The sequence below is a fragment of the Cynocephalus volans genome, chromosome 1 (genome assembly GCF_027409185.1).
Source record: "Cynocephalus volans isolate mCynVol1 chromosome 1, mCynVol1.pri, whole genome shotgun sequence".
Lineage (NCBI taxonomy): Eukaryota > Metazoa > Chordata > Mammalia > Dermoptera > Cynocephalidae > Cynocephalus > Cynocephalus volans.
In genome coordinates this window covers 77,523,202-77,540,202 of record NC_084460.1, presented here as the reverse complement: position 1 = coordinate 77,540,202, position 17,001 = coordinate 77,523,202, and the positions used below count along the sequence as shown (strand labels likewise).

At 34.9% G+C, this 17,001-nt stretch overlaps 1 protein-coding gene across 1 annotated transcript in view; it reads right to left on the bottom strand.

Annotated features, from left to right (window-relative positions):
* MED12L (mediator complex subunit 12L) overlaps positions 1-17,001 on the bottom strand; it is a 320,736-nt gene that overhangs the window by 55,295 nt on the left and 248,440 nt on the right. Inside the window, exons 17-26 of the mRNA XM_063098437.1 lie at positions 15,786-15,904; positions 14,580-14,723; positions 13,554-13,717; positions 10,908-11,039; positions 7,119-7,346; positions 6,369-6,510; positions 4,828-4,948; positions 4,368-4,469; positions 3,545-3,658; positions 335-534 (exon numbers count right to left, since the gene is read on the bottom strand). Of these exons, the coding sequence (XP_062954507.1) occupies positions 335-534; positions 3,545-3,658; positions 4,368-4,469; positions 4,828-4,948; positions 6,369-6,510; positions 7,119-7,346; positions 10,908-11,039; positions 13,554-13,717; positions 14,580-14,723; positions 15,786-15,904 (1,466 nt within the window). The remainder of the gene's footprint in view (positions 1-334; positions 535-3,544; positions 3,659-4,367; positions 4,470-4,827; positions 4,949-6,368; positions 6,511-7,118; positions 7,347-10,907; positions 11,040-13,553; positions 13,718-14,579; positions 14,724-15,785; positions 15,905-17,001) is intronic.

The following is a 17,001-nucleotide window of genomic DNA, read 5'->3' as shown; positions in this document are numbered from 1 at the left end:
AGTTTGTAGAAAAATAGAATCAAAAGATAATAGGACTCTTTCACTAAACTTTTTGAAACACTCTCATATTTATGTGCACCCACCCACATTCACACACACAAATAGAATTACAAGGCACATGTGGCAAAATGTAAAAAATTAGTGAATTTGTGTAAAGGGTACATAGGAGTTCCTTATCATTTTTGCAACTTTTTAGCAAATTTGAAATTATTTTAATATAAAGTTAGCAAGAAAAAGAACCATCTCTGTACAAGTTTCCTACAATAGTAAATAGCTTTCTCCAAAAGAACAGTTATGCATTCAAAGTAAAAGGCAAATTAAACCAGAAGAATACCTGTTGACAGATAGTTCTCAGTACGTATCTAGCATATTCTCTTAAATTGGCAGTTTCTATGGAAATGCTTTTCCCACAGGATTTTGAATTTTGTGAGGCAGTCCAGATATCATCAGCATTCCCATCACGTCGTAAACCTCTCATAGTGAAGTCTTCATTCTTTAAAGAGCTGACACTGTTATTGCCAATTTTGGCATCTCCTAAACAACAGAATCACAAAAGCAAAAACCATAGAAGTTCAAAATATTGCCAAATATCTAAGAAGCAAATGAGGCTAGCTTTGGGGAATTTAAAATATGTGAATGGTAGTATTGTTGCATAGCCAGTTGTTCAGCAATAGAGAGAACAGATAAAGAGAATAAATGCAAGAACCCAGAGAAGTTTCTATCAGACATGGAGAGAAAGCGAGTCAAGATTCACTCCTTATTTTGTTTATAGAATTAAATGTACTTTCACCAAACTTGGAAAGGGCATTATGAATCACACTTAATAATCACAGAACACTGACTTCACCAGTATTTCAAGCACAAATGCATATTCAAATTAATTTGACTTACAGACAAGGAAAAAATGGGCTACTCACCCTTCTAGATGTCCCTTTTCCATTTCTTCTCTTACAATGACTTATTTTCTATCCATAGGTCAAGAGAAAAGTTTTGCCTTAGCCCACCTTACTATCAACTTCTTGACAAGAGAGATTTATTTCCCTGGGAATGGAAAAGGGCAGTGCATGCTAAGGACACCCTGAAAAGTAGGCATTCATTGAATAACCCGTGTCTCTTGCCTTCCTTGCCGTAACATCCAAATTAGAAACCCTTCCCTGATCAATCTCTAATACACCCAGTGAAATGAAGCTAAGTAAAGTGTTTTCCTCATAACAAAGTTCTGAGGAAAAAATTGAGCAGAATGTTTGAATAGCTGGAAATAAATCTTCTCTAAAGACAAATAACTATAGTATTTTAAAAGTGAGAAAGTAATATAATTTGGTACTAAGGATTACCAAATGAGAGCAGAGCCTTCAAACTTTTGCCTGTTTACTCATAGGATAATAATAATCCTTGACAGAGAAAATACCCTTGAACCAACAAATGAGTTTAGATGAGGCCTTCACTGCCTGCAAAAAGACAGCAGAACCAAGCCCAGATCAGAGCAAAAAGCCTTTTAAAATCCACAGGTTGACCAAGAAAAAGTTTTGACTCTGCTGAAAAGAATCTGAAAAATTAGAATGACTTAATAAATATTAACTTATAAAATCTTGAGAAGGGGAAGAATAAATAATACATTTCAATTCATCAATATATTATACACTTCCCATTAACACACAAAGAAAATTTCACATTAATTTATTTAAATTCACAGAACTCTTTGGGAGCTGAAGACCAAATTCTAAAAGTGCCAAAATTTAGTGTGCTTTCTCCATCTTAAGTGATATAAACAACTATCTACACTCAAGTTAAACTACTGCAGAAATTAGAAATTAAATCCAATGTAACAGTCCCATCTCCTTAACTCAAAATATAGGAACTAAGAGGGTATTGGTTAGAACATGGTGACGTAGATGAAATAAAACTTCTGCAAAAACAAAAACAAACAAATACCTCTGCCAGTTCCAGACTAGGAGATCCTCATTTAGTTTAGATGTTAGGATGACAGAGAAGGTCCAGGAGGCAGTGCCAGACCTTCTGCAGTTACATGGACAATAGAGCTAAGTGAGTGTTCAGCCCCCACCTGGTCCAGGGCTCTGCTGACATGTAACTGTCCTGATCCTGACACCTCAAACCTGGGAAACCTCCATATTATTTGGATATTTAAAGGGCTGGGAAAATTTTACTTGGTATGAGACCAGTCCTGCAAATTAAGGGGCCAGAGTACGGATGGCACTCAGCTTCGTTTCTGCCATTAAAATATCTATCATTTATGGATTCACACCTCCAACATTAGTTATTGAAAACCTTCTCTTTGCTAGTTTCTCTGATGAGCATTAGACATACCACAGGAAAAAAGCCAGTCCTTGCCTTCATGATCCCTACATTTATTTGTCATGTAGAATTGACCTGCCGTCTCTGATGTCCCTTCAAACATCATCAGAGTAGAGAAATTGTACTGAAATGAACATTTAATGATAGCTGTATAAATCTACAAGCTCCTAAGCTCAGAGGAGAGGATGTGGCCCTTGATGTAGTTCTGCCCTTCTCTTTTGACTACAAAATACTTGGGCATTTCAAAAAATGTATGTATACATATATACACACACACGTGTGTGTGTGTGTGTGTTCCCTTTTTTTAGGTGGACTTTTAATAGTTTGTTTTATGAAACTCTGTTTATCACATCAACAAATAACATTTCTCAAGAAGGACAGGGTTATACACTCAAACATGTTCTTTAAGACCCATCTAAACCAATTCCTATCCACTCAGTAACTTCTGTTCTAATCAAAGGGAGCACCTCTGGAACATAAGAGAGAACTTTCGTTTAGTCAAGGCCAAAAGCAAGTATCTAAAGCTGGAATTAGGCAGCATGAACTCAAACCTTCTTGAGCATTCAAATCCTTTATGATTTATGGAATAAAATTATCTTAAGGTACTATACTATAAATAAACAGAAAAGGCAGTACTACTACTCCAGGAGAAAACATACAAATTAGAATATAAAAAATATCTTGGACATCATGAGTAAAAATTTTTGTGACATCTAATATTGATTTATCGATACTACCCACATCATTGTAATTATTACCTGATTAAAGAAAAAACTAAGCAGAAGGATATAAAGTAGTTCAGGGTCATAATGGAAGCAGAAACACTAAGATTAAAACCCTAGTGTTCTGATGTGTTGCTTCTGGAATATACTCTGGCTGAAATTTAAACCTCTGGTTAGATCACCAAGTCAACCCTGTCCATCACAAAGTGTGATTTCTGCCAACAAACAACCGTGTAGGTCTGAGGATCTATTCTACATCAGAATGAGACACCATGAAATTAAAACACCATGAAAAGTATTATATTTAAATTCCCCCCAGTCACTGTAGGTAAGGGCAGAATCTTCAGAGTCCAATTATACTTAAACTTGGGGAAAGCCAACTAATTTTTCCAGAACAAACAAACAAACAATGTTTCTAATAATATCAATTAGATTTAAACCTGAATACAAATTATTTTGCCTCTGTTTCTGGTGGTTAACCAAAAAGCTTAAGGCCAGGATAGTCTTACCAAGCATCATAATTGCTTTTAAGACAGCAAACACAGCTCCTACTTCAATGCTGTTGTGAGCAGCGGCTAAGAGGTGCCTATCACAAGATGATCTTATTCCAGGGAAAGGTTTGCCTGTGAAAACAACAACAAACCTTTAATGGTCTCATCACCATCATTAGCAACCTTCTATAATCCTTTATAGTCACCAGGTCCTTTCACTGTTAGACTATAGGCGCTTAATTGCCATTAGCTTGTTTTAATTGACGCTTCATGAATTCACTAAGAAACATTGCCAAGACTCCTTACTTAACCTTTACTTCTTAATTACTAAAACAATGTCTTTATTTCTCAGAAAAATGTGCAAGATTAGCAAAACTTTCGTACACGAATGCCGATTCTCACACAGACATGGAAATATCTATGTGGAAATGATCTTTAGGAACAGACTTCATTAATGCCCCTAGAATTCTTACCTTGTTCCTTTTACCTTAGGAAAAAAATAGAATTACCATTGCCCTAAGCTGCTTCAGTGTTCAGAATCAACATACATAGTATACTGAATGATCAAATCACACTGCCCACCAGCATGGCTTGGCCTAAAACCAAAGGTATTTTTATTGTTTGTTAACACCTGATTTTTATTTCTCAGTATATCCTGATATTACATAAATAAAAGGTGTTGACAGCCCTCTCAATGGCATCATCTCACTCCTTCATCACCTCCAGAGCAAGCCTATGAAAATCAGAAAGGAAATTACAGACTGGACAGCCAGTTTGGCTATCTTAGAACCTACAGCTCCAAATGAAATCGTAGTCAGAGATTTTTCAGCTGTCAGCTCACCCGTTGCTTGAGGTAAGAAGCAGGCCTGGGGAGCTCGGAAGAGGTGAAGCAGGAGCCGGCAAGTCATTCTCGCCCCAGGCTCAGCGTCCGCATCTCCACAAGCTAGGAAATGGGATGTGAAAAGCAAGTTCAAGAACAACTTTTATGGTTTTCCATTGGGCTAAATTTTCTGAAATAATTTAAATAAACTCTCTTTATGGTAAGAAAGTAAGACACTGGCTGTACCTTTCTGAGAAACCTAAGTGTCTCCTTAAAACAGATAATGAAATAGCAGTTTCCAAGCTTTTCCATAGGGATCCATGTTACTCTGTACAGAACTATTACAGCTCTACCATCTCTACTTTAATGCCACACCACTTACATACCCTCAAATACTCCTTTCCCTGTGTTTTAATAGTTAGAAAACACTCCACCAAGATAAGCACCAAATAACAAATGCCGTTCTTGGATGTCACCTTACCTGCCGCTAGGAGAGAGGGAAGTGCCACATGCTGCACGACGTCCTCCAGGGAAAAACACTGTCGTGCTATCAGAATAGCAATGAAAGTAGCTAATGAATCATGGAATGAAAGGTCACTCACCTTCAAGAAAAACATTGACAGGTTTTAATACCTAACACCCTCTCAAGTAATATCTAAGATTAATAACTAAGAGAATGTAGGCAATACCAATAAGATCTCAAATCCCAACATGAACCAATAGCAGGAAATTGTAACTTATGATTATTTTCTTCTAGGCCTAGTTCTACTTTATAAGACAATAAGGTTTAGCTATACCCCAACGCTATAAGAAGATACTGAGCTTTAACTTGTGCACACGTAATGAAAAAATAACACAATGAAAAAGCAAAAATCAAGAAATCGCTAAAAGATGGAGCACAATTAAAACTTTTCAGCAGAATGAAATATATGTCATTTAAGGGTAAGACCATTAGGAAGCAAGGGAAAACAAGTAGATTCCACCAGTTGAAAAACATGCCTCACTAATGCTTTGGAGTTCCCTTCAGGAATCACTAATAAGGATTCTATCGTATGATTAAATTAGTTTTAAAAACAACCCTGAAGGTTAACCAATGGACTCCTACATTAAAAAAAAGAAAGACAAGAGAAAGTGGAGGAAAATGAATTCAGTCACAGTGAAATCTCTACTATCACAGAACCCTTCAGACTTGACAGAAAGTAAGAAAAACAGCAGCCTTCATATCGATTTATACTACAAGCCAGGGACTATGGTTAGCGATTTACCAAAATCACCTCATTTAATAGCACAACAACATGAGGTTCACATTACTATTAATTCCAATTTTACAGATGAGGGATTGAAGCAAGAGGTTAAAGTGTTAACGAGAAACAACCAAGAGGTTAAGGAGCTATGTTAAAGATAAAAATTTGGACCTTTTCTGTCTGAAAAAGCAGGCCACAGCTATGAAATATACATAAACACATGCCCATGAAATGGACATATGTAGATAGCATTGTCCAAGCAGTCCTGAGAGAGCAGAACTATAGAGTAAACCTTCAACCAAGAGGCATTTTTAAAAATGTATAAAGTTCTTTACATAAGATATATTAATGTATGACATGGATTACTCCGAGGAGTGATAACAGGCAGAGATAAAGTGGTCATCTTTGGAATGTAAACTCCTTTAGTTAAATTATGTCCTGTGTCATGAGGAACTTGAGATACTTGATAAAAAGTAAGAACAAACAGCTCAGAAGAGACCATCCATATGAAAGAAATCTCACTAACTGGAAATTTCAGGAAACAAGGAAATTCTGGGCATCTCTACTATAGATTAAACTATTAATTTTATTTATTTTGATTTTTTCCATTTATTTAATCCCTGGCAATGATACTATGGTTTACTGCTTTTGGATAGAGAAAGAAAAAAAATATTTTACGATCTTTCAGTTCGAGTCAATTAAATTTTTTTAAAAAGATTACCCACTAACTAAATATTTAATTGCATAATTGAGTTTTTAAATAAAAAAGAAAACTTACATCTACAGTGCAAAGTACATCATTAAAACCCCACACATGATTTGAAGAACAACAGAGAGCCTTGAGAACCCCCAGCCATTCTGAACTGAGCACAGTGCAGCAAGCCGTCAGCTCGGAGGAGAAGTTGGCTATGTCATTAATCCTAGAAAAGAAAAAGAAAATAGTAGAAAGCAACTTTCTACTAAAGAGAAATACTCACATGTGACATACTTAACACATTTCACTATCACTGAACATGTCATTCATTTCCTTACATTCAGGATATAATAATAAATACCCACTCGCCAAATAACCTTGAGCGGAAGAAAAGTAAATGGGTTCAAATACCTTCTAACAATGTAAATCAGCATATTTTTAGTTCTGTGAACAAATCTGATCTACCAACTTTACATTTTTAAGGTCATCAAAAAATTTAAAGACACTATGTAATTTAGGTAGGCCCAAATATAGTTTTTTTCCAATACATAGATTTTTTTTTGTATTTATATTAAATGTTTTTGAAAATGGATTTATATAACAAATAGACCATTTAGAAAACATCTCATGCCAGAGCAATAAGCCAGAAAACACTGTCTCTCAGGTTAAGAAAATTATAGAACAGAGGTAAATTCAGGAACTAAAGAAGATGGGGAAAAAAAGGAAAAGATAGCCAAATGGGAGGCCAGGTAATTATTAAAGACCTTAATTTCAAACAAGTACCAAGGAAACAACTCTCCGGTTAATCATGAATTCCAGGGCAACCCCTCTCACCTTCCAGCATCCTGATGGCCCATGCAGACATTCATGAGTGTGTTGCAAACAAAGCTGTAGCGATTGGCCGCATTGTCACTGAGGATCTTGCCCAGCATTGAGTAGTTGATGCTACGGGCTGAAGGATTCTCAATAAAATCCATCATGAAGTCTGGATCCCATCGCAAGTTAGAATTTGCAGGCATCACATTATTATATATGGTTTGCTTTACTTTTGAACAGGCACTACTGAGGTTACAAGAAAAGTTAAAAAAGAAAAAAACTAGAGTAACTAGAAAATTATTCCATTTAAGGACATATTAAATGGTAGCAACTATAATGCATTCCTAGAGAAGTTTCACATTATGAGATATTGAACTCAACTTCTTACTAATCGGCCCTGAGCACAGTGCCCGAAATGTAATAATTGCTCAACAAATAGTTGCTGAATAAGTGGAAGAACAAGACATTTGATTACTTCATTATTTATAAATAATGAAGAAATAATAATAACCTTCATTATTTTCTAAATCTTTTCTACATTTTATATATTCTAAAAATAAAAAATTAAGGCTTCCAACAACAGTCTCTTAACCATGGTTGTAAAGCATTATTACTTAAGAATAAAAAAGGATTCAACTACCCATCAAGAAAAAAAATTGGTGTTTTAGTCCAAATTAACACATCCTGCAAAACCATTCCTCTAGCTCTAGTGTATCCAGTGGAAGTTCATGTATGTGCCAAGGGTACTCTGGGCACTGTGGCACAGCTATGAAAAAGAGAGGCACATTCCCTGTCATCAAAGAGCTTACACTCTCTAGTAGGGGGACTTGGATAACAGACAAATTCTATAGGAGTAAAGGAACTATTATATCATTTCTAAAAACTTATCATGTTGTGTTTTTCAGCAGCATTAAAAGATTTTTAACAGCCTATCATATGAAAACTATTCATGTTTCAGTAAGTTACATCTGAATCAGATATAGAATATTAGAAGTATAAATGGAGAATGTATCTCCTCTAATCGTGCTCTGTAGATGAGACTGAGGATGACCTGATTTCAGAGTTCAAAGTCCATATAAACTTAGCTATTCTATATGCCTCCTTGCCGTGGAGAGCAAATCCATAAACAACATTTACCTTCTCTATTTAAGAACTCTTTCATGCAGTAGAAAGTCTTTTCAGATTAAGTTTTTGGCAGCAAATGTATTTGTGGTTAAGGCAACATAGGGCTTTTTTATTTTTTAACACTGTATTCTTACATACCTGTATAAACCATGGCCAGGAATGAGTCCCTCAAAAATGAAAAGGCATATAGACTCTCTACCCTAAACTGTTGCTATTGCCAACAGCTTTAAGTAAACAGACACTGTTTACCAAAATGTGGCTTCAGCCCTCTCCCTTTAGAATCACTACTGGGGTGTTTGTTAAAAATATAGATTCAAGGGCCTCACTGTAGGGGTACTGAATCTGTATGTTTAACAAGCTCTCCCAGATAAATCTAATGCTTGAGAGGCATTGGTCTAACAGAGAGGACTAAAGTCATCCACTAAATGGAATTAATTATAATCTTCTACATTCCTCATCTTTCTTTGCAAACAACTTATGTAAAAACTTGTCAGCTTTCACTTAAGGATACAAGTTTGCAATCTGGAGCCAACATTTTCAAAATGACAGACATTATATAGCCCCCAGTGCTTTTAAACATCTGTTTTTTTCCTGTCGTGCTCTTGCCACACTTTCTACTCAACTTTTCATTCACTCTCATGGAGCGATAGTTCTTAACTTGTTTTACTTTCCCCCAAAAATGAAACAGAAACAAACTGCTCCTTTCTGGTTGTCTCCCTAACACCACATTCCCTGGTTTCCTTCACCTTCTAATAGCCTTGAGTATTTAATAAAATGGAATCCTACAAATTGTAAAGCATTACCTATTTTTAATTCAATCTCTCACTTTATTCTACCAATCTAACCATGTCTGTCTTTAGAAACCTAAAGAACTATGCTTCTCCTTAATTTTTATAAGCTTCGCCCTCACTTTTCTATCAGCATACAGACTTTTCCTGAGTTGGCTCTCTCTTAACTCCAGCCAGGATTGCATAATTTCTCTGAATTCTTCAGCTCGTGGAAAGTCCCCTTACCTTCATTTCTAGGCTTCCTATCTCATTTATTGCATTCTTTCTAGATGAGCTTCTATATTTTAATAAAACGTTAGCTTCCATCTAGATCACTCTCTAATTCTTACCACTCTGCTGCATGGCAGCACACATGGAATTAAGCAAACAACTCAGACATTTTCCTTCTGAAATTGCACAGACCATAAAAACCTGGTAGGGTAATGAAAGCAACACAAATCTTGAGGCCAAATGACTTGTGTTCTAATCTAGGCTTCATCATTTATTACCTTATGACTAGGAACAATCATTTGTTCATAGAAAAATTATTTCTATTTCCTGGGTTTGTTGTGAGGATTGAAGATCTTGATGGAAATAACCCAGTGCAACACTTGGTACACAGCAGTAGTTCAATCAGTGGCAGATATGATTAGTGTTACATTTCTGCCAAATGTTCCCCTCACAGAACTTTATGGTGTTTCAGATAAAATTATTAAAATTGTTTTATTAGTATATTAATAGAAATCTCTCTGTGTCTCTAGTTTCGGTTTGTCCATTTATCTTAATCCCAAATTACAAACACATCATTGACCTCAATATACTCCAAGAAAGCTGCATTTCTCTTCCGTTGTTTTAATCAAGCAAACTTTAGACAGTGCCACTCCCTGTGATCCTAAGTGCCACCCTGCTGATCCTAAGTAACCCCTTAAGCAACAAGACTTATTGACAGGAATAAAATTCATGACCTGATAATGATAGCACTTAAAATCAAAGATAGCAAATAGGTTAATTGCAGATTTTGCAGTCTCTTCGTAACTCAGCTGTGTTTTTCCATACAAGAAAACATTAGATAGTATTTATCAAGTTGAACCTAACTCAAATAAAATCTGTAACACAAACTAGCTTGTCCTGCTTTTAACACACATCGACTTAATGCTACTCAAAATAACGATAATGGCCATTTTTTGGAAATTCATTAACAAGTGAAAAGTAATTTACTAAACAGCAAACTGTTTCTTTTAAAAAGATGTAAAAAAGTAAAAACAGTTTGAAAAAGTTGAAAAAGACTGAAAGGAGTACAGAACCTTCTATGAGTCACTAGGAAATGAAAAAATTTTGAAACTTCATGATGCCCAAAGAATATTAAAGCTACCCAAAGTAACACAAAAAGTTAATGCAAAACATGGAGACTTCAAAACAAAGAGAGAAAATAATTTCAGAAAAAATACGAAAGCTGCCTCACTGAACCTTTTATTAGGCTTATCATTCAAATCAGAAAAAAAAGATATGCCAAATATTCATCATTACTTCAGTATGACTTACCTAAGATGTACTATGTTTGCAAAACATAAAGAAAATGTAAAGTCTTAAAAAAAAAATCCGTTATTTGTTGAAGAAGTAAAATTAGTCAAAGTTGGATAGTTTATGACCTAAAGACATTTCAATCTAAGGGGGAAAAAAAAAAAAAAAAACCTATGATCACACACTTGTATTGTTTAACAGTCTTTTATTGACACTATGTATTTTAATATTCAGTTTAAACAAGTCTTGAGTATATCAAAATTACTGTAAAATAAGTGTAAAAATAAGTGTAATTATGATTAGCTTTCACTATTAAAAAGGATGACAATATTGGTGGCATCACTAACAAACACAGGTACCATCCTATCTGTTTTTTTGATTTCCTTCTACCTACCTGAAGAGGTCACCAAATTTACTTCTGAGGTGGCTACATGACACATAGAGATCATAGAGGTAGGCTAAGATGCATCTTTCAGGGGAAGAACATTCTGAGGGGTTTACAACATGCTTTACCACACCACACAACCTGAGGAGAAAAATGGATGAAAAAATGAGACACATTTATTGCTAATATACATGTCATCATTTAAATCTTTTAGAGTAAGATTATGTGTATGAATTACTTGGGTGAGAAAAAAGATATCAGATTGTTAAAACTAATCCTCATATCAAATAATGAATAATTAAATAAAATATCAGTTTTCTATTATGATATTGAAATGCTAGATATTTTTTAAAATTTCAGAAATGTCACTGACAAGAAGAAACAAAAGCAATGAAAAAATTTCTCTATGTAAGATAAAACCCCTTCTTTTCAGTGACATTCTCTACAGCTCCTTTTGTTCAGAAGTACCATTACTACAATTCCGTGCCATTTTCCAACAATCAGACTGTGCCTCTTTGTCCACACATCAAACAACAAAGAAGTGCACGTAGCACTGAAGTAAAACGCTAGCAGTGTTTATCACCACCACCATCATGTCTTCTATTACAGGGATCAGCCATAACGCTACACTAACAGTGTCATAAATGACTCAGATTATTAAAGCTGAAAAGGGCTTTGAACATCATCTGATCCACGACCTTCATTGTGTAGAGGGCTCTGAGGTGCAGAAAGGCGAAGGGACTTGCTCGAAGGCAAAGGGTTGGCTCATGACAGAACCAAGAGGAGAGCCCAGGTCTCCCGATTCCCAGACCAGACCTCTCCCCACCATTCAGGGGACCGGAGAAAGCAGGAAGGAGCCTAGGATGTTGAGACCAACAAGGACAGTGGAGTCACAGATACCACAGGTAGAATCGAGAGACTTGAAGAAATGGCAAAGGAGCACCTCAAACCCTGTGAATTGACATCGATGGAAGGGGCCACCTGGCAGCAGATAGAAGCTGCCAATTACAGCAAGTTCACACAATTAGTAAGAAAAGTAATGATTCAATCTGTTGTTAGCTATATAAATAAAAAAATACTGATACAAACTGTAAAGCAAAAAATTACTTTGTGGCTAAAATAAACTAACATTTACTCAGAGCTTGTTAGGCAGGCATCCGCTGTAGAGAAGTTAGCGTTTTCTCAACTTCTTTGACTTGCCAGGGATAAGAAAAACATTTACACTGTGAGCCAGTACACTCATTCACATAAGTACAAAAAAAACCCCAAAATTTTGGGGAAAAATACTTACTGTTACTATATATGTTAAAATGAAAATATTAAAAAGTTAATATCAAATATGATTTTATTAATATTTAAAGGAACAGAAATTTAAAGTGCCCGAATAAATGATACTGAAATCAATTTCAAAATAATATTACCAAAAAAACCTCCAAACCAAACAAACTTGTCACACCCATTCAATTCATTTGATGGCCAACTAGAGGGTTTCCATACACTATTTAAAAAGTATGATACAGGCTAAACTAAACAGCATGAATGAGCTCCCAGTTAGAATGATGTTTATTAAAAATCTGTGAAGTTTTTGAGCTATGTGGTGTTCGGGACCTCACTTCAAACACTTCATCTAGCAGGCCTGAGTCTTACTTTCTTGATCTGTAAAATGATACTAAAAATGCAAACCTTACAGGGTAGTTGAGGGCTATTAAATAATTCTGTATTTCTTTAATTCTAAGATGTATATTTTCTAACATTTTAAAGTTTCGGATTTCACTTCGTAATCTCTGTGTATAGTTGATATACATAAAGGGTAGTATGTCCTTTTCCCTAGAAAAGCTGCCATTCTAGTACAGAGTAAAAATTGACTACATGCACTAGATTACAAAAAAGGTACTATGAAAGCAAAGAACCCTATAATTCTTTTGAGGCCAGGAGGAAAAAAATGGAAGAAAAAAAACCAGGCTGTCTTTTTTTGTAAAAAGCCCTGGGGAAAAGAGTGGGGAATAGAGAAAAAGGTTCTTATAAAGGTTACTGAGAGCTCATTATACTTCTTTGCTTCCCTTACTCCTCAGTCTCTAATGGGGATGATATTAGGTAATTCCTTAGCCCAATTTCACTAGTGGTAATAGACTAAGCCCTAGCCTACAATGCACACAATCCAAAAAAAGACTGAGAACAAAAAAGTCATTTGTTCTAGGTTAACTCTTGTCAAATGATATCTTTAATTAACAAAAAAAATATGAAGACCCAAATTTCTAATATGTGCAAAGTTTATTTGGTGTTGGATTCTCCTAATGTAAACTGAAATTGCATGAACAAAGAGGTTACAAGTATTCACAACTCATAATAAGCCATGATGTTGGGTAGCAAAAATGACAGAGCACGATAAATGACTGGTCTTATACTCTTGGAAACCAGGGGGGGAGGGGAGAAGGGCAGAAAGGAAGGGAGAAAGGAATCATACTTTCTCAAAAAGAATATACTTTACATGCTTATATCTCCTCTAAGAAATGTTTTCTGGCAAAAGTATTCTTTAACTATGTTTTTACTGAAATAGACATCAGTACTATTTTCTTTTAAAACCACTATACTATTTCTTCACAAATCATACATTCTGGGATTAAAAAAAACAATAATGACACTTTATATACCAACCCTTCAAACACCTGGGCTGTCTGATCAGGATTCAGGATCAGACAACTATGATACCGCCTGAGAACAGCCACAATGCAGACACACAGTCCTGTTGTGTAATTTCCTGCCAGGCTGGAGGATTTTAGGAGAAGTTCAGCTTCCACAACGCTCAGTTCATTTAGTAACTAAAACAGGAAAAAAGACTGAATGAAAATGTAGGTGCTAACACAAATAGAAAAAAAAAATTTTTTTAAACAAACCATGAATATACTGAGTCATTCTAATACAACCACAGTCTCAGAAAACATACACCAAATAATTCGATTGTTTCTTATTTTTAATCCTTTACCATTTTATGGAGTTGATCTGTCTAGACATCAGGGTGTATATATACAATCAGGAAGTACCCAGGGCTGAAATAGTTACCGAAACTTTATGGCAGTCCAAAGTTCTTGACTGCATAATTTTAGAGAACATCCACACCACTCACTTTTCTCTTTTCCCCTTCTCTTTAATAAAATAGAAGTGACTTGTCATTATTTTCTTCTTATTAACAAAGTTAATACCTCTTACAGAATGTGCAATGGAAACCAGTCTTATTTCTATTAGTGAATAACAGAAGACAATTAATGAATTCAAATGTGTGTAAGAAATATAGCAGGACAAATCAAAAGTTTTTTGTTTTCGCTTTTAGCCTGAAATGTACTCTATTATACAGAGAAAATAAACTTTCATCTTTCCCTAAGCAAAATGATAAAAAAAAAAAAACAAAACCACATTTGAAACTCTCACATTTTTAAATGACATATTTTAGCACCAATTATAATTATTTAGTTGAAAACTATAAACACAGCTACAATGAAAACGTTAAAGACTGTTAATTCAGAATCTCACATTTATCAAAAAAAAAAAAGAAAGAAGGAAAGAAAAAGAAAATACTGTGTCCTTAAAATAGTGCTAATGCATAGCAATTGACTAATTTTAAATTGCATGATGCCTGGTAGGTTTGTTTTCCTAAAAGTAAAAGAAGCATGGTCTCTTTGATACCTGTATTGCGAAATCAATTAGTCCATTGATGTTCAGAGCTGGCTCCATGAGATCGAAGATAAGCTGAATGTGGTGAGCCAAAGGGAGATGATATGACGTTCCTGATGCAAAGCTTGTGATTTGTTCCAGCACATTGTTAGAGATCTGCGCAAGCAAAAGTGAGAAGAATTACGGCCAATATTCCAAACAATCTTTCCCTTAAATTATTTTAATTTTTTAAGTAATACATTTGAATTTATGAGTGATTCCACTTAGCCAAAAGTTAAAACACGTTTCTGCAGAAACCAAAACCATGTACCACTCAAATGACTTCCTTATGGCAACTGTAATTTGAAGAAATATGACAAGATGTCATTAAGATGTAGATCTTAAGTGAAGGGGGGATGAGAGGTTGGTTAATGGACACATAATAGCTAGTAAGGAAAAAAAAGTTCTACTGGTATACAGTTGATCCAGACAGCTATAATTAACAATAATTTACTGCATAATTTCAAATGGCCAGAAGAGAGGAGAGATCAAATGTCCTCATCATGAAGGAAATGATTAACTTTTCTAATGATGAATATGCTCATTACTCTGATTTGATCATTACACGTAGTATACATGTAGTGATATTCAACTCTGTACCCCACAAATAAGTATAATCAATACTCTTCAACAGAAACAAAATCTAGATCCTAATGGTAGAACAAAAACAAATGTTAATTCGTTTTTAGATGTATCTTTTTGAATATCATTGGATTTGTAAAACAAAACTGGTTTGGTTTCTTCTAAATTTCACAGTATTTCTTTTCTGCTTTTGGCAGCTGGCCGCTACAGGGATCGAACCCTAGACCTTGGTGTTATCAGCACCATGCTCTAACCAACTGAGCTAACTGGCCAGACCACGTATTTTATTTCAGTCATGAACAGATTTTTCCCTTATCAATAGCAATGTAGGAACAACATGTAATAACATAAGTATTGTACTGGGGATTATTTTATACACTGTTGATTATTATCACAAGGTAAACATAATTACATGATAAAAATTAAGTCTTCTGAGGAAGGCAACCTGACACTTAAAAATGAACTACTCAATAGTCTGAGATGCTTCCAAATATGCTTATAAAACGTATGTATATATTAAGGCTGAAAACATATACTAAGAATTCTACGCAAATAGGAATATTCAAAATGCATAATAAAACAGCTTTAAATGACTACCTGAGATGTCACTTGATGCTGATCAAAGTATGAAAGGAGTTGGAGTTTTGTGAACACAGTCTCCAGTGTTGGGAATGCTTCTTGCTTGTTCTTTCTGGCTTTTTGTCCTTCATCCCCAACTAAATAAGTATAAAGTAGGTAAGTTATTTTCCATTTAATAGAAGCTCTTTACTTTTTAAATACTTTTTATAAAGTCCTGAAGTGGGCAATACCAATCCAAGTGGCTAGAAGTCACATACAGAAAAGTGCACAAATTCTATGGATTTTACAAAATGAACACACTGGTGAAATGAGACCCAAATCTAGAAACCACTTACCAGAACTCCAGAAGCCTCTCAGACCCCTTTAGTCACATCTTACTCCCCAGGGGACCATCCTGACTTCTAACCGCTTGGATTGGTATTGCTCACTTTGGAACTTCATAGAAATGGAATAATACGGTATATGCTTCTCATATCTGGCATCTTTCACTTAACATTATGCTTTCAAGATTGATTCATATTGCTGAGGTCATTTTATTTTGTTCTAAAAATTAATAATTCTCACATACAGAATTCCAATATGTGACTATACTACCCTTTATCCATTCTAGTGAGTAGTTTCTAGATTTCATCTATCATAAAAAATTGTCTTTATGAACATTTCTAACTAATGACTTTTAAATTAAGATGCTACCAACAATGAAGGGGGGAAAAAATCACCAAGGAGGCTCACTCTGACATAACAGGACACTTCACTGGCCTCTTCTTTAGAGACTCACCTTGATACTTGTATACAACAGTTTAATATGTGAAAAAAAAAGAAATTTATATGATTCCTAACTTTTTTAGTGGTAACAAGGAATGAAATCACTCTACAGTAATGGTAAAGTGCTACACTTATTCGCTTAGCATAAAGAGGTTTGAAGAAAATTTCAATTTAAAAACATTATAAACATTGCTTACTCCAGGGGGGCTCCTGCTCTTCTTAAGAGTTCTAAGAATAACATCCAAAAATAGGCTTATTTATTTTTTTATTTTATTATTATTTTTTGGTGGCTGGCTGGTACAAGAATCGAACCCTGGAGCTTGGAGTTCAACAAACTGAGTTAACACACCAGCCCTGATCCTGTTTTAAAATATTTTTAATATATGAGTTTACAAAGACAAATATACATATAAAAAGAAAAGGATGGATTATATCATCTCTCAGGTCATTTCCAACACTATGATTCTAA